The 18,869-nt window shown below is 39.5% G+C and overlaps 2 protein-coding genes across 2 annotated transcripts; both read right to left on the bottom strand.

The window, feature by feature from the left end:
- Positions 1-252: 252 nt before the first annotated feature.
- Positions 253-807, bottom strand: LOC149011579 (uncharacterized). The gene has a single exon (XM_089162699.1). The coding sequence runs from the start codon at positions 805-807 to the stop codon at positions 253-255; it is 555 nt and encodes a 184-aa protein (XP_089018825.1).
- Positions 808-7,967: 7,160 nt separating this feature from the next.
- On the bottom strand, positions 7,968-8,672 carry LOC149011580 (uncharacterized). The gene has a single exon (XM_089162700.1). It carries the CDS (start codon positions 8,670-8,672, stop codon positions 7,968-7,970), a length of 705 nt encoding a protein of 234 aa, XP_089018826.1.
- Between the last annotated feature and the right edge of the window lie 10,197 nt (positions 8,673-18,869).

An 18,869-nucleotide genomic window follows, 5' to 3' on the forward strand; every position in this document is an offset into this window, starting at 1 on the left:
GAGACTTGAAAACTCTAAATTCATGTAACCAAAAGGCCCTTAATGCATCAATGCATTTCCTACATAGAGTGGTCCATCTCTATATTTTTAAAACCTCAATGCAACCAAACTTTCCTTCCCATGTGCTCACAAGTTGACCTTTTCTTATTTTTAGGCACTCCCAAGGGCCTTTAAAACAAATTTCATTAAGAGAGAGACATATTTGAACAGTGTAACTGCAAACTTCTTTATTTTTTTTGGTAATTCAGTCTTTCATTCAAAGGCAGAATCTGAGGCAAATTGAGTACAAAGATCAATAAGCCAAGGAGAGGAAGATGGCCAGATTGTCTTTCCTTGAAGAGACATGGCCTTCCTGGCTAGAGAGTGAGCAATAGAATTCATCTCCCTAGAGGCATACTCGAAAGAGCAAGTAGAAAAACTTTGAGTTACAAACAAAATATCCGAAATGATAGACTGCACTTCCATAGATCTACATTCCACTGACCAGTCAAGGCATTCTATCAAAGTAGCACAGTCAGGCTTGAAGACAATATTCATCAACCCTTCACTTACCGCCCACTGAGATGTATGTAGGATAGCCAGGGCCTCCGCTTCAAGACTATCCTTAGAAAGGATTGGGGAAGAAATAGCTCCCAGAATCTTCAAGCCTTTGTCAAAAGCTATAAGTCCCACGCCACCATTCACATCATCAAGGGGGAGGGCCGCATCACACCAAATCTGGGATTCCCATAGATCGCTAGCTGAAAGAGTTGGATGAATTTCATGCTCATTGCCCTCATCCACCAGATCAAAAGAGATGGGCGCCATTAGTGTTTGAGTCACATTCCAAAATTCAGCATGAGTACATTGGGCCTTAATCATTATTTCTTCTGGTCTTGGGCCTTTGCCTCTAAACATGACTGCATTGTGGGCTAGCCAAAGACCCCAGCAAACAAAGGCAAAATGGCTAAAGTATTTCCTCCCAATCTCCCTAGGTGGGAAGTTGATTTTCTCCCATTGTTTAATAACTTCTGGGAGAGAAACCAAGTGATCTTGGGGAATCATGAAGTTCAATCCACTTCCAAACCAAATTGCTTCTACATAAGGGCATTTGAATAACAAATGGGCCGATGTTTCAATCTCTTTGCCACATCTTCTACAAAGTGGATTAATTTGTATTCCTCGGTGAGCAAGGCCACTCCCAGTTGCCACACCTTCGGCACTAACCCTCCATAAAAATTTTCTAATTTTAGGGAGTGTTTTGCATGATCGAATTCTTTTCCAAACTCTTTTTGAAATCATCTCCCAATCTCTTTTTCTTGAAGATGTGGGCAGACCTTGCATGGCATGATCTCTTTGATTTTGTAGAAGATGACCAGGACTCTTAGTTGAGAAAATGCCATTGCTAGCTCCATCCCAAATTTGTTTGTCCTCATTGAGCATGATGGGAATTTTTTCCTTTGAGTATAGTCTTAGCATCACTTGGGCTGAACAATTGTTTTTTAACTCCACATTCCAAGACCTAGAGTGTTGAATCATGAGTTGGGCCACATGAGAGATTGTGCAGTTTATGGGCTTTGAACCTGATACCTTAAAATCCACTTTTGCTCGAATCCAATTACTTTCCCATGGATCAATTTGATCTCCAGAACCTAATTTCCACATAAGTCCATCTTTCAAGACCTTCAATCCCACCATGATACTACGCCAAGCCCATGATGGGTTATGGCCACTTCTTACTTCTAACAGTCCACTTTGAGGGAAATATATTGCCTTCATAGTTTGGGCCCACAAATGAGTTTGGTTCTTTCCATAATCTCCATGCAACTTTACATAGTAAGGCCCTATTGTGAAGTATAGGATCCCTTAGACCCAGCTCACCATTCTCTTTGGATTTGCACATTCTAGCCCAAGAGATCCAATGAATTTTCTTCTCATCTTCCTTTTGTCCCCAAATAAAATTGCTCATAGCTTTTTGAACTTCATCATGATGACTGTTTGGAAGAGAGAAATGAGAGGCTGCATATGTAGATAGAAAGGTAGCCACTGATTTGATTAAAGTCACCTTTCCGTCAGCAGAGAGCAAGTTATTTTTCCACCCCTTGATTCTACCACAAGTTTTCTCAGAGAGGCTTTTAAATGCGTCCTTTTTTGACACTCCAATCTTCGACGGGAGCCCAAGATATTTTGTGGGCCCCGAATTGTAGGGTATTTTAAGCGCTCTAGAGAACCATGTCTTGAATCTTCTGTGAGTGTTGGGGCTAAAGGTCATTGATGACTTTTTCAGATTTATCTCCTAACCACTTGCATTGCAATATAGATTTAAGCAGTTGTTTAACTCACTCACTTGATCAAGTTTAATATGAGAACAAAGTAGACAATCATCAACAAATAAGAGGTGGGAGATGGGTGGGGCTCTTCCTCTAATGCTTATCCCCTTAACAAGGTTTTCTCTTTCAGTATTCCCTATAACAGCTGAGAGTACCTGGGAGCATATAATGAAGAGGAAAGGAGATAGGGGGTCACCTTGTCTAATTCCTCTGGTGGGTGTGAATGAATTTTTATCTATGCCATTTACTAGAAGAGTATAGGATACCGAGCAAATACATTCCATAACAAGGGACACCCATCTCTTTGCAAAACCCATCTTGAGCAAGCCAACCTTAATAAAAGGCCACTCCAATCTATCGTAGGATTTCTTCATATCTAGCTTTAAGGCTAAGAACATGGCTTTTTCCTTCTTGTTCTTTATGTTTTGGAACATCTGAAGGGCAATGAATATGTTGTCTGAGATCAGTCTGTTTTGGACAAATGCTGACTGGTTGGGGGCAATAATATCAGGTAGTAGCTCCTTCAACCTTCTGCCATTATCTTGGGGAGAATTTACACCACCACACCACACAAGATTATGGGTCTAAAGTTCTCAGCCTTGTTAGGGTTTACAGTCTTAGGGATAAGACATATGAAGGTACGATTGAGGTCTTGGTTCAACTTACCATGCTCAAAGAATTCAATAATGAATATGTAGATGTCATCCTTAGTAATGCACTAGAACTGTTGATAAAATAAGAGGGGGGGGTACCCATCTAGCCCTGGCCTCTTTTATGGGCCCATATTTGCTAAAGCTTTGTGGACCTCTTCTTGGGTAGGAACAATGCAAAGTTTAGAATTTAATTCATTAGGAATAATGCACTCTACTTGCTGTAGGACCGTGTCCAAAGCCTCATAGCTAATTCATTCTGAGGTCAGGGCCTTCTCAAAGTGTTGCCCAAGCTCCATGTATACCTCTTCAACAGTCTTGGTCCACTCCCCATTGCTCAACTTGAGTTTCAAGATCTGATTTTTTTGTCTCCTTTAGAGTGTAGAAGTATGAAAAAAAGATGAGTTGTAGTCCCCTTCTTTGATCCAATTTATTCTAGACTTTTGTCTCCATAGAGTATCTTCCCTTTCAAGTTGCTCCTCTAATTGATTTTGGATCACCGCTTCTAATTTCAGATTTTCTTCAAAGGTGGGTTTACTTTGCAACACAACGAAACGATCCTTTAAGACAGCAATTTGTGTTTGGATGTGGCCAAAATTTTCTTTATTTCACTTTCTTAAAGGCCCTTGACATCTACACGTTTTCTTGAATGATATCTCATCTACATTACCCTCCACCGGTTTAGACCAAGAGTCTTGAATCACATTCTTACATTGATCACTTCTCAACCAAGCAACCTCGAAGCGAAAAGGTCTACGCCCTTTTGAGAGACCTCCCTCTGTGTCCACAACAATTGGATTATGGTCTGAAGCAAACACTGGTTTAACAAAAACAATAGTGTCTTCAAACTGTAGTCTCCATTCGGTGTTTGCGAGCGCTCGATCCAAACGGACATGAATCACATTAGATCCATTTCTCTTATTGCTCCATGTGTACACTGGCCCATTTGCACCTAAATCAAGAAGTTGACACTGATCCATCATATTCCTAAAGGCCCCAGTGTCTCTAAGCACAACTCTGTTCCCACCTTCTTTTTCAAACCAACTGAGATGAGAGTTGAAGTCCCCAACTGCAATCCACTTATCAGTTCTATATCTTCCCATAGAAATTATTTTTTCCCAAACCTTATGCCTGAGTTGCTTGTTGGGTTCGCCGTACACACACGAAAGATAGAAGCTGTTGTTCTCCTGATCAGTAACTTCACAGTCAATCAAGTTGAGACCTTTTTTCAAGATAGAGATTTTCACTTGAGATTGCCAAAACAAAACCAATCCACCTGCAATTCCCCTTGGGGGAACTACACAAATTCCACCCCCATAATTCAAGCTCTTGACAGCTTTCATAACCTAATCATCAACACTTTTTGTTTCCATTATGAAAACAATCTGTGGGTAATCAGATTTTAGGTAGTTCCTTAGAGCCCGGACTGTCCGTGGGTTCCCATCCCACGACAGTTCCAACTGAAAAATTTCATTGAAACCTATGGGACTGATCCCCAGTCACCACGGGTTCGGAGGATAAAAAATGTCCACCAAGAGAAAGCCTTTTGTCACTAATCTTTACTTCCTTCAAGTTGTGTTTCACTCCTAGAGCAATTTCCTTCTTTGTCCTCTTTTTGTATTTTTGGCCTTTTTTAACTTGGGAAGTTGGTTCAGTTATAACCACCTTGTGACTCCTTGCCTCTTTCTTCATGTTGGTTTTTTGTCGTTTGGTTCTCTAAGATATAGAGACGAGTTCAGTGTATTATGGATAAAATGGCAATGAAGATGGTGGGGTGGGTCAAGGTAGTGCATTGGTTTTGAGGGAGAGTGAGAAATTTGGGATGGTTAAGGCTATTGGATTTGACCAAGGAGGGGGGCAAATTGAAAGTAGAGACATTGGGGGTAGAGTTCGTTGAATGAGGAGTCAAAAAGGACATGACAGATGTGTTAGGTAGGCGGTCAAAACCAGGTGGAACATTGGGAAGACATTTAGGCTTGGGATTTGAGTCAACTAAAGAAACTTTAGCCATATGGGAAAGGAGAGATAAAATAGCTTCAGATTGTTTAGGCTTTTTCATAAGGAAAGATTGGATCGATGGAGCCATTGGTAGTAGAGCTGGGGGTGATTGGTTGGACAGTTGACAATCAGATGAAAATGTTTGCAAGATACTAGGTAAAGCCGTTTGAAACTTGCCATCTATTTCTGCCATTTTTCTGGTACTCTGAGTAAGCTATTTGCTACACTAATCAGACATCTGAAACCTTGTGGATGAAGTTTCTTTAACGTTCATATCCATACTGCTCTTGGAAAACTTCGGTTGAGACACCCTCTTCTTTGGCGACGACAACAAGTTAACAGTAGGAGTCTACGATATTTTAGGCTTCAATATAACCTCCTTTTCATTTTTCCAAAGCCTCCCATCTAGCATTATTGCTCTATTTTCAGTGCTTCCTTTCGGTTTGGGCAAACCCAAGCAGATGATAGAGGAGTTACAGCCATGAATGGCTTGGTGTGATTTGTGTTCTTCGAACCACCTGAGACACCTATTATCTTCATGGCCAAAAGTTCCACAAAAAAAGCACACTAACTGTAGCTTCTCGTATTTCACCAAACTTGAAAGGTTTCTCCTGATTCTCTTCTAACTTTCACCCAAAATTTAATGGATTTTCTTATATCCAAAGTAATACGTGCACGAATGAATTGAGTGAAGCTATCGAATTGCATTGCTACAATCTAAAACAATTTGAGAGGTGCACCAATCTTTTCAACAATCATGAAAGCAACTTCACCATCCATTAGCTCTTTAGGTAAAACATGAAGTTGTACCCAAAACTCGCACTGAGTGAAAGAGTTAGCATGAACTTTCGTTTCTCTTTTGAGAATCATTAGGTTGTTTGCAACTGTCCATGGACCTTCAGCAATGGTATTGAGAATGTCCATCTCCTGCACAACAAAACATTCAATTCGTCCCCAACCATTGGTTGAATCTTGTCCAAGACTTGAGAAAGAGCCGTTTGGGAGATGCCTTCAGATGCTACAGCTCCACTAAAGTGGTCCAATAAAAGATCACTTAGCTGATTCTCATTAAAAGTCCAAGATCCATCCAATTTCTTCAATTTTAAAATCTTGTTTGTCTTTCTCCTTTGAACAGTAGAGGCGTGGAAGAAGGCTGAATTTTTGTCTCCCAATTTAATCCAATCAATTCTAGATTTTTGATGCCGAAGCATCTCTTCTCTAGCTAGCTCCTCATCAACCAGATCCTTCAATCTATCTTCCTCATCCATAAATTCCTTGTTGTTGGGACCTAGCGCTGGAGAGGCGCCACAGTTTTGATGCCAGGCTCTTGCCTAATGTCCCCCATCCCCATCCATAAATCCGTGTTGGGACCTCGAGGTGAGGTTGCCTAAGGGGGGTAGTTGCTAGCTACATTATAAGAAAAATTAGTGGCACCGTATCCATAGGTCCGGACTTCTGGAGTAATGGCAAGCACTTGATCCTACAATTAGTATCAGAGCCTTGGTGATTCGGTAATTCGATAGAACCGAATTAGGGTTCTTGTGAGTTTTATTTCTAATTCGGTTTGTATAATCTCATATGGCATATAGGTTTGATTACTGTTCAAATTCTTGGTTATATATGCTTTTGCTGCTTATATAGTCTACCAATTGGTGTTCAATTCTCTAATTTTTTTGACCTATTTGATTCAGTAATTGCGATAACCTATGTGTGAGATTGAATTCTGATAGATTAATTACGGATTTAATATGTGGGAATAACATGTGCTAGTAATCTGACTTTTTGTTTGCATTATTAGTTCATTATTGTTAGCTAGGCACTTTATTTGGTTTATATTGGCCGTGTGCATTAACAATTATGCATAGTTTGATGCTGCTGTAAATTGCACATGCTTAGCAACAATTTGTGGTTAGATTAGTTCTTGTAATTAATTTTCAGAATTGTTTATATCAGTATTTTTTTAATTATTTCTTGTATATACTGATTTGTGAGATTTACATGGGTAAAAGTGGAGTTTAGTAAGGAGTTGAGTCTATTTGGGGAGGAGAAAGAGGATTCTCCTCCTGGTGTGGTTTCCACAAGCTCTAGTAGAGCTGTAGGTTTCGGTGAAAACCTTAAGTACCTGTCTGGGAGCTCCAATGGGGAGTTCTAGGGTAGACATAGAAAAATTTGATGGGATTGGGGATTTTGGAATATGAAAGAGGAAGATTAGAGCTCTCATGACCCAACAAACACTTCTTAGGGCAATAGATGATCCTGATGCTTTCTTTGAAAGCACAGACCCTGTATTAAGGACTGAAGTGATGGAGAATGCAATTGGTTGTATGCTCTGGAACATCACTGATGGTGTTATTAGGTGCCTAGATGAAGATGATAACACTCCTATCAAAATGTGGACAAAACTTGAACAAATTTATCAAAAAAAGAACTTTCTTTGAAAGCATAGACCATGTATTGAGGACTAAGGTGATGGAGAATGCAATTGGTTGCATGCTTTGGAACATCACTGATGGTGTTATTAGGTGCCTAGATGAAGAGGATAACACCCCTATCAAAAATGTGGACAAAACTTGAACAAATTTATCAAAAAAAAGAACTTGGGTAACATGATTTATTTAAAAGAAAGATTGTATGGCTTTAAAGTAGTATCAAACGCTTTCGTTGCTCCAAAAGTCCGGACCTGTGGATACGGTCCCACTATTTTTTTTTTGGTTAAATAGGCGCTTTATATTAATACTAAGATATAAATATTACATAGAAACTAGGAACGAAAGTAATTGTGGCCATTCCAGTCTTGCTCGATAATAACCGAGAGCCGGTTTGGCAAATGTTCAACCTGAAGTTCTACTTCATTCTCGTTTGAAACCAAACTATCCAAAAAGTCAGCGGCTGCATTAACCTCCCTCAAATGATGTATGAAGACACAATGGCGAAACATAGGTCGCATTCCCCAAATATCCTCTAAAATATCACGAGTTGACCATAATGCTTCACTAGGTTGAGCAATTTGCTAGATTGCTAGAGTGGAATCACTGCGAATCTCGACACAGGAATAATCTCGATGACATGTGTATCGCATACCCAATCTAATTGCTGTCAATTCCATACGTATGACACTAGGTGAAGGACAGCCACCTGCTATAGCAAAGAGAACCTCAACAACAGAATTTCTTCCAATTGCTCCATATCCCCCATGATACGAACCAGAGGTGGGTGAGCGAACTGAACCGTCACAATTAATTGCAACCCAGTGAGAGGGAGGTTTAGACCAGAAAAGACACAATTCAGCCGAGAGAGCATAGTTAACAGGAATTCGCCAATTTGAGAAGAAAGAGCGATGACTGGGAGAATCCTTCACACATTGGACCAGATGAGAAAAACGATTTTGGGTATCACCCAATATGAGATTCAGCATCACACAGGCTCGTCTCCTCTCATTTCGATAAAGAATGAAATTATGAGATTCCCATAATCGATAAACTGTGGCTGTAAAACTGAATTTACGAACCTGCATCATAAGAGAGTCACCTAGATAGTGAGAATGGAGCCATTGAAGTTTATCCGATAGCGATGAAAGAGAAGCACGATTAAACCCATTCAATTGCAAGACAGCGCGCCAGATCCAAGCGGAAATAGGGCAATTAAAGAAGAGATGATCCTTTGTTTCAGGCGTTGAATCACACTGTGAGCAACGTAGATCTTCTGTAATTCCCATGTTAAAAAGACATGATTTTGTTTGTAATCTTCCTTTAATCGCCAACCAGGTAATGAAAGAAAACCAAGGTTGGTGCAAAGGAAACCATATCAAAGAGGCCTAGTCCATTGGTAGGGGACGAACCCAAATGCATTCCCACGCACTTCGAAGAGAAAATTTACCGTGTTTTTAAGGCAGCCACACTGGAGTATCTGGCTGCAAAGATGAATAACAGTGGATTAATTTAATCTCAGGTAAACGGTTTTGAATAACCAAATCAGTTGAAGATGTAATCCACCCACTCCCTCCACTATGCACGTTTCTTAACTGAGAGACACGATCCAAAGCATTTCTCCCCAAAGCTTGAGAAATGAGACAACTCACTTCATCTAAAGATCCAAGTGGCAACCAAGGATCACTCCACAAAAGAGTGCTATTTCCATCTTTTAAAAAGTACCGGATTAAGCCGCGAGCCTTAGAGCGAAGCCGGAGAATTGATCTAAAAGAATTTGAACAAATCATTGGAATTAAAATGCACCCGAGAGAGGCTTTGCGTAACCATTGATGTCGAACAAAATTTACCCAAATGGAATTATGGGTAGAACACGGATTCCACAAATGTCGAATTAAAGCCGCATCATTCCATTCCCGTAATCGCGTTGAATCCAATCCACCTTCTGTTTTTGGACAACATACTTGAGTCCAAGCCACTTTGAAAGAGCCAGAAACCTTTCCACCAAGCCAAAGGAATCGAGACATTCGATGCTCAATAGAGGAAATGATACAAGCAGGTAGCTTGAAGACTGAGATCCAATATAACGGCTATCCCTAGGTAACCGAGCGAAGCAAACAGAGCTGACCAGCATATGATAAAGATTTGGCCCGCCATGAAGTGAGTCGACGATCAATCATATCCAATAAAAAATTAAAATCACTCCGTTTCAAAGACATGGAAGACAGAGGATTCCAAGATATCGAATCAGCATTCGACCCTCCGCAAACCCCAACTGAGAATAATAAGAGATTTGATTGTTGAGGAGCATGCCGCAAAAAAGATAGCAGATTTAGTTCGGTTAACAGAAAGACCCGAAAGATCATGAAACCAATCCAATAGACTGGCCAAAAAAGTAGCATTTGATTCAATTCCCTTCCCAAAAATAAATACATCGTCCGCAAAGCATATACTTGTAATTTTGGGTTGAGCACAATAAGGGTGGAATTCAAAAAAATCTTGATCCGCCAAAGACGCCAAGGAATCTGTAAAGACCTGTAAGATGAGATTAAAGAGAAAAGGCAACAAAGGGCAACCTTGTCGAAGACCATGATTTGCCGTAAACATCTGACTTTCCGAGCCATTGATAGATACAACATAAGATGCATTAATAACACATTGAGTAATCCAAGTAATCATCTGAGAAGGTAAGTCCAGCTTTGCCAAAAGAGTAAATAAGAAACTCCACTGAACCGAATCATAAGCTTTTTGTAAATCAATTTTTGCTGCAAACCGAGGTGTACCAAGAGTTTGGGATAACCAGCCCTTGACTAAGATATTATCCAAAGCCCCCCCCCAAAAAACCCCACACAAAAAAAACAAACACAACCCCCCCCAGAAGAAAAAACCCAAACAAAAAAAAAAAAAAAAACAAACCAAGGGAAAAAACCACCCCCCCCCCCCCCCCCCCCCCCCCTACCCCCCCCCCCAACCACCCACCCCCCCCCCCCAACCCCCCCGCGCCCCCCCCCCCCCCCCCCCCCCCCCACACCCCCTCAACACATGCCCTAAAATCCTCCAAAAATCCCCCCAAAATAGCACCATGGGGATTTGAACACGAGACTTCCTAACTCTAATACCACTTCTCGGATCAAGTGCTTGCCTTTGCTCCCAAAGTCCGGATATGTGGGTATGGTGCTACTAATTTTCCTTATACCGTAGCCAGCAACTACCCTGGTTTGAGTTTGGATCTAGACGGGACCTTGGGCAACCTTAGCACAGCCTGGCGAGGTCCCAAGGGGAAGGGTAAAAGAAATGACAATCATATTTAATAAAATTCTTAACAACAAGATAATCATTGTGAAAGGGAATTTAACAAGATGATAGACAAGTCTTGGTCATCTTATTTACTCTTCTCCCCAGTACTGACCAAATCTTGAGTTAATTTCTTAAACACATCTAGATTTTTGTCTAGATTGATAATAGAATCCATTTTAAAACTATACAATCTTTCTTTTAAATAAATCATGTTACCCAAGTTATTTTTCTAATAAATTTGTTCAAGTTTTGTCCACACTTTGATAAGGGTATGTTATCCTCTTCATCTAGGCACTTAATAACACCATCAGTGATGTTTCAGAGCATGCAACCAATTGCATTCTCCATCACCTTAGTCCTCAATATAGGGTTTATGCTTTCAGAAAAAACATCAAGATCATCTATTGCCCAAGAAGTCTTTGTTGGGCCATGAGAGCTCTAATCTTCCTCTTCTATATTCCAAAATCCCTAGTCCCATCAAAATTTTCTATGTCTACCTTGGAACTCCCCATTGGAGCTCCCAGACTTGGGTACTTAGGGTTTTCACCAGACCTACAGCTCTACTAGAGCTTGTGGAAACCACTGGGAGGAGAATCCTCCCCAGGTAGACTCAGCTCCTTACTTAACTCCACTTATTACCCTGGTAAATCTCACAAATTAGTATATACAAGAAATAATTTAAAAATACTGATATAAACAATTCTGAAAATTAATTACAAGAATTAATATAACCACAAAGTGTTGCTAAGCATGTGCAATTTACAGCAGCATCTATGCATAATTTTAACGCACACGACCAATATAAACCAAATAAAGTACCTAGCTAACAATAATGAACAGATAATGCAAACAAAAAATTTGATTATTAGCACATGTTATTCCCAGAGATTAAATCAATAATTAATCTATCAGAATTCAATCTCATACATAGGTTATCACAATTACTAAATCAAATAGATAAAAAAAATTAGAGAACCGACCACCAATTGGTAGACTACAGAAGCAGCAGAAGCATATATAACCAAGAATTTGAACAGTAATCAAACCTATATGCCATATGAGATTACACAAACCGAATTAGAAATAAAACTCACAAGAACCCTAATTCGGTTCCATTGAATAGCCGAATCACCAAGGCTCTGATACCACTTGTAGGATCAAGCGCTTGCCGTTGCTCCAAAAGTCCGGACCTGTGAATACGGTGCCACTAATTTTTCTTATAATGTAGCCAACAACTACCCCGGTTTGAGCTTGGATCTGGGCAGGACTTTGGGCAACCTCAGCACAGAGCATTGCGAGATCCCAACAATTCCCCCCCAGATCCAAAGCGAGATTTTGGGATAACTGAACCTCAACACAACCCGGCGAGGCCTTAAAATCATTAAAAATCCCCCCCCCCAAATACCACCATGGGGATTCGAACACGAAGACCTCCTAGCTCTAATACCACTTGTAGGATCAAGCACTTGCTGTTGCTCCAAAAGTCCGGACCTGTGGATACGGTCCCACTAAGGGACTAATTTTCCTTATAATGTAGCCAGCAACTAACTCAGTTCGAGTCTGGATCTAGGAGGGACCTTGGGCAACCTCAGCATAGCCTGGCAAGGTCCCAACAATTCCCCCAGATCCAAAGCAAGATTTTTGGATAATTGAACCTCAGCACAACCCGGCGAGGCCCTAAAATCCTCCAAAAATTCCCCCCAAATACCACTTGTAGGATCAAGCGTTTGTTGTTGCTCCAAAAGTCCGGACCTATGGATACGGCGCCACTAATTTTTTCTTATATTGTAGCCAGCGACTACCCTGGTTTGAGCCTGGGATCGGGCGGGACTTTAGGCAACCTCAACACAGCTTGGCGAGGTCCCCAACACTTGTAATTTGCCTTTTTCTGAATCAACTCAATATGAATTTCAGCCCTTTAATTTTCTCCTTGACTATACCAAATTCCATCCTATTCCACCTCTTAAATTCTTTCTTGCAATTCTCAGTCCTTTGACATAAAGGGTGCATGTCATCCCTATTTTCGTTGGTCCTCCAACCATGATCTGCCACCTCTTTACACCGGGGATGTCTCATCCACATTTCCTCAAAACGAAAGGGACGATTCCCTCTGACTTACCCCCTTTCGAGTCCAGAAGTAGTGAATTATGATCTGAGCAAAAGGCTAGGTTGATGGTTACTGCGGCATCTTCAAAGAGCATACTCAAATTAACATTGGCTAACACTTGATCAAGTTTGATCCGAATGTTGGCAGAGCCTCTATGCCTATTGTTCCATGTGAAGTCAGGCCCACACAAACCCAAGTCCGTTAAGCCACATTGAGAAACCATATCTTGGAATTGTTTAATATCCCTTCCTCCTTTGATGTTTCCACCTGCTTTCTCATGCCTGCTTAGAAAACTATTAAACTCGCCCAAACATACCCAAGCTCTTGCTCTTTGTCTACTAATACTTATTATTTGATCCCACACTTTTTGCCTTTGATGCTTAATGGGGTCCACATAGACACATGAGAGAAAGAAAAAAAAAAAAAAAAAAAAAAGATCTGGCTTCAACCATCACTTCCACATCCATTACATGCTCATTAGCTGATATTAATTTAACCTGAATGCCATTTCTCCATAGAAGTGCAAGCCCTCCAGCCGTGCCCAAAGCATTAAAACAAAAATAGTCTCCATCATTTTACATTGTTGGCTTTTAGTTTCAACTATGAACATAATATCTAGATGTTCAGATTTGGGGAGATTTTTAAGAGCCCAAACTGCCCTGGTACTCCCCAGACCTTGGCAATTTTAGCTAAGGTCCTCATATGGACCCGTGGGACTGATAAACCCCAGTGGCCATGGGTCCAGATTCTAAAAAATGATCACTTTCCTCTAGCTGATGTAGAAATGCTTCTGAGAGATCCAAAATTTTCTTCATTTGACGACCTGTTTTGCACTTAGAAACCGTTCTGGATGGTTCAACAATGTTCAGGTTGTTTCTTTTTCTGGAGATGGATTGGGCCATTGGATTTTTGTTTATTCTTAATGAAGGTGGGTTCGGGCATTCTGTTGTGGGATGGATAGAGCTTTGAGTCATCAGACACGTGGGCCTAATTTGCAAAGGAGGAGTGTTATTTGGGCTTAAGTGGGTTTTGGAGTGTGAGCTAAGTAGTACTATGCCTATAACATCATCTCCTCCAACCAACGAACATAGAAATCCTATGACACTTTATGCCTATGGTTGTCAAGGTAATCGACAACTATAACTTTATAAGTCTGGTCATCAACATGCCTAAGATAACCAGTCTGAGGGAATACACAATTTGGATAGGGAAGTCCTGATGGAGGGGGTATTTGGGGAAACATGATAGAAACAAAAAAATAAAAAAATATGGGAAAACTACGAAACTTGCAGGAAAAAGTCCCATGTTTCCACAAAATTTCCCAAGTTTTCCATGAAATTTGAGAATTTTTTTTTCTCATGAACCAACTGGTCTAGCTTGGTTGAACCATATTTCGATAGGTTTCGAGGTTTCAACAAGTTTCAACAAAATTTCGACTATTTCGATCGAAACGACTTTTTTCGATCCCTTAGTTTTTAGTTTCGAGATTCCCAAAATGAGAAATTTTGGTGGAAATTTCGCAAGTTTCGATTGAATTTTGTTCTTTGGACAACAAGAGGCCCATAATTTAAAACATGGGAAGCTTGCATTTGAGGGTCATTCGGTGGGGGTGTTATGGTTAATTGGATTGAGGGGATGACTCTGTTGAGTAGCAACAAAAGAAGGGAAAGTTGACTTTGGTATGTCAGGGGCTTTGGGTTGAGTCAGGTTGCAATTTGCGAAGTGATTCAATAAGGAAATAATGGCAAGAGAGTGGCATGGGCGTTCGGAGGTAGTCTTGGATAGGATGAGGCAACTGGTTCTGGGCGTCAAGATTAAGCTAGATGGCTCTCATCTCAATCTGAGCATTTGCAGGAGATGATATAAATGGTTGAGGTAATTGACAGGGGATGATTTCAGAAAAACTTTCCTCATACTTATCATTAGAATGGCACTATTGCTAGATGGACCTGTTGATAATCGAGCCTCCTGTGTCTCGGGCTCCCTCATTGGTTGAGGCACATGGCAATCTGCCCTCCATTGTGCGATCAGCTCCTTTCTTGGATTCCTCACTATTAGAAATTGGAATTTCTTCATCCCTATTGTCTCCGGTCACCGGAATCTCTCTTTCTGGTGCATACTCCGAGCTGGACCCTTCATTCTCAACGGAATATTGTTTAGTGAAGATTATTTTGGTCATTTTGACTAATTGAGTATCCATTATCGTACCCCAGATTTCCTCTGCACATTTCGGTTTGGGCCTTTCTCTGCAAAAACTAAGCTCGTTGCATCCATGATTTTCACAGTGCATTTGAGGTCCTCAAATTTCTTTATGCACCGACCTTCCTCATGGCCAATTCTTCAACAGAAAATGTAGTAAGTCGACAATCTCTCATACTTGACTGCAACTTCCATTGATGGCCCCTGAGAGCTAGTAACTCTGATGTAATCTCGAAGGGATTTTAAGATGTTGATTCGCACTCTGGCTCTTAGATACGATACTTTTGTACCAAACTGCATACCATTGATCAACATAATTGAGCTGGTCTCCCCCATTTTTCTTACTAATTTCATAGGAATAATATGGTCCATAAACTCAGCCGGCAAAGAGTGTATTTGTACAGCAAAGAGTGTATTTGTATCCAGAAATCACAGTATTTAAATTCCCAGTTATTCCTTTCATTCCATGGTTCTAGAGGATGCTAATATTGGAACAAAAATTTCCTATCTTCCAGAGTTATGATTTCCACTCTGTGACAAGTGTTCTAGGTCTAAGAAGACCCTCAGTTACCACTTGCTTTCTGAAAGTCCTACCTTCCATCAAATATCCTGCAAGAGTATTTTCCCATGATTTTGTGACTCACAGCTCATCTGCTACATCAAGAGTAACCTCATCATCTAATTCATTCAAACTGTAATCCGCTTTGGGAGTGTTGACCTGAGAAGATGGCTAATAGGAAGGAGACGTGGGTCTTTGCCCATAAAATTGTGTGGTGTCCAGATGAAGACATGACTTACAGGTTTGTGAAATGAGAGTGAACAAAGACAAAGAAAAGGGAGTAATCAAACGGAAACATTTTCAAAGACATGCCGGAGGGCGAAGAGGTGTAACGACAAAGATTTGATGTTGTATAGAAACTAATATAATAGCAACTAGATACAACAGTGACAATAGTATATCTCAATATAAACCCCATACTCAGAGTTAAAAGATTAGGTACTTTGAGAACAAATAGAAATTTCTTGACAAATTCAGCAACATTTTTGTATTGTAAGAAAAACCTTAAGCTAAAGAAACGGATTTAGTAGAAGAATTAACCTTTGTAAGTCAGGTTTTGATATTGACATGGGTGGAGAACAATTGTGGATAGAAGTGTTGAATAAAACCCTAAATATATGTTTATTTTATGGAATAAAATGAAGTGAGAAAAAACCGATGGTAAAAGTACATTATTTCCATTGAAATTCTAAAACATGGTTTCTTTGGTTTATTGGATTGGGAAAGTAAGCATAGAAGCTCCTTTAATTTAAGATAGCTTGTTTACTGACATAACACCCAACTTTTTCTATCTCATTTCTTTAAAAAAAAACTTTTAAGTGAGACTTTGTAAGAAAGGGAGAATATATATATATATATATATATATATATATATATATATATATATATATATTTTTTTTCCAACAAAATCCTTTCATTTCTTTTTATGTTCCCTCGCTCAACTATTAGTACGTCTCACACGCTTATTTTTTTCATCCATTTTATCTTGCAAAAGAAAAAAAAGCTAGTAGTGGGGACCTATTGACATATGATGTTCTAACCCACTATGCTAAGTTAGTAGTCATTGTGTATGTGTGGTTACTTATACTATGAGTTTATTTGTTTGCAAAATAAAAAGTGTTGGAAAAGTTGTACACTTAGATCTTACATTTTAATCGGGTAGGAGGAGGGTGCTTCATCTTCTCTTGAAGGTGGAATCATGGAAGTCGCCGGAGTTCAAGTTTGAAGAAAGGCTTGAAGAACTCCAAAGAGCAAGCTAGGAGAAGCGAAATCAAGTCGTTGAAGCACTTGTGAGAAGTGAGAACTCAACATACTCGCATGAAAACGAACGGAGAGAGAGAAATGGAATCTGCTCATTCCGGCGATCAAACAGTTCACCCAGTTCAGAGTGTTTTCAATAATCGATTTCTACCTCTAACAATTTGTTTTCGAACCAAAGAAAGAGAAATCGTGAAATTTCGAGTGACTTTTGCTGGTTTGTTGGAGAATCGACGATTTTCGGTCAATATCGGTTTCACATTGCTTTTCGTTTCGGTCCTTGGCGAACTTGGCGAATTTTGCCTAATTTCAGGTGAAATTCGCTAAAACATCCTACCGTGGGTGGGAGGCAAATAATGGAAAGGATAGTAGATTTTTCTAGCTTTATTGAATTGTTCTTGGAGAGAGAGAGAAGATGTGGATTCTTATATTTTCAAAATTTTCTTAAAGAAGAGGATTTTTTTTTTTTTTTTTTTTTGGGATATGAGGTTCATCCGGGCCAGCTTGCGCGCACCATGATTTACATCCTCAAGGGAGCTTTTTTATATTAATGCCGCCAAGTTAAAGAAGAGGATTTTGTTTTTATATTGGACATGTATCATGAATTTAACCATATGGATTGAAAAATTTTCCCTTCATGTAGCTAGATGATCTAATCTCATTTCTTCCTTATTTTTACCACTCTTAGTTGTTTATAAAAAATGATAGAATGCAACTCACTAATCATTATATTTGTAGATAGGAATGTATAATTTATACATATTGAAGAAGGGAAATGAGTGGACTTTCTACAAAATAAAAGTATCCATAAAAGTGTAACAACTTTTAAATGTGGTTTTTATTATAATTTTTGAGTAAAAAATTGACTACATCTAAGAACTTTACTTATGTTACAAAATTAATATATACAAGGAGGCATGTATTGATGACCAAATTGAGATCAACATGGATCAAGAAATCAAGAAAGGCAGCAAAAGTAAAACAAGTGTGAGTAGACTTTCTAAATGCATGACCCATTTTGGATACACGGAAGCATGTTTAATTCTAGCATGTCCCACATTAATTCTAGTATGACCCACATTGTATGGGATGGATATTTTATAATAAGTAAATGATAAGATTTATTTGGATTTAGATAGTCAACTCTTTCTTTTTCTTTTTTTTGGTTGCTAATTCCGGTTTTCAAGGCTTTGCCCTGACTAATCCGGTGTTCGACCCGGGTCGCACACCTGGTTGTGGTGGGTGAGTCTCCCAGCGAAAATTTTTTGCATCCACAAGATTTCAACTGGAACCTTACTTAAGCGGACCAAGCTACTTACCGCTTGGACCAACCCCCGTTTGTGATAATCAACTCTTTCTAACCTTACATAAAAATAAAAGTTTGGATTCTCTACCCGTCGATTAGACCCCCTTCACACCTTTCCACATCTTACGGAGTAGGTCTCATCTCTGGTCTTCTAGTCTTAGAGATAGGATCTCCCCTTAAAATATGCAGTACAGGAGTGGGGGAGGAATACAATCCTCTACCTAGTGAGGTAGAAAATCCAACTCCATAATCAAATGGTTGGAGACCTTATCTAGGACAAGCTTTTCAAGCAAAGGTAGGTGATTTTTTATATGTTGGGGATTGGAGTATTATATAATATCCTATCAGGCTGGATAGAATCGACAATCCCTTTACTAAGAAGTATTGGTCTTACCAATCGAACAACCTTGTGATGGTATAACACAATCATTTCACCGTTGCTTGTGTAAGATGAAAGTAAATTAAATAGATAAGGAGTTTGAGAAGATTATTGTGCCTAATATAAACTACATTAAAGTCAATAACGATAATTTCATAAAAATAAAGAATCAATAATGATGATTTCATTAATTTTTTTTTTTAAGTCAACAATGAAATACGTATTTTAAAAACACACAAAAATTTATGACTTATTTTCCACACTTATGATAACAAGACGTGGAGAACCACGTCCACCGAACAATTTATCCCTTGGCTTCCTTGATAATTGTGCACTCAAACGGTTGGATTTTTTTTTTTTTGTCAAAAAAATAAAAGTCATA

This window comes from Hakea prostrata, chromosome 7 (genome assembly GCF_041222555.1).
Source record: "Hakea prostrata isolate BN-2017 chromosome 7, UWA_Hpros_2, whole genome shotgun sequence".
Classification (NCBI taxonomy): domain Eukaryota; kingdom Viridiplantae; phylum Streptophyta; class Magnoliopsida; order Proteales; family Proteaceae; genus Hakea; species Hakea prostrata.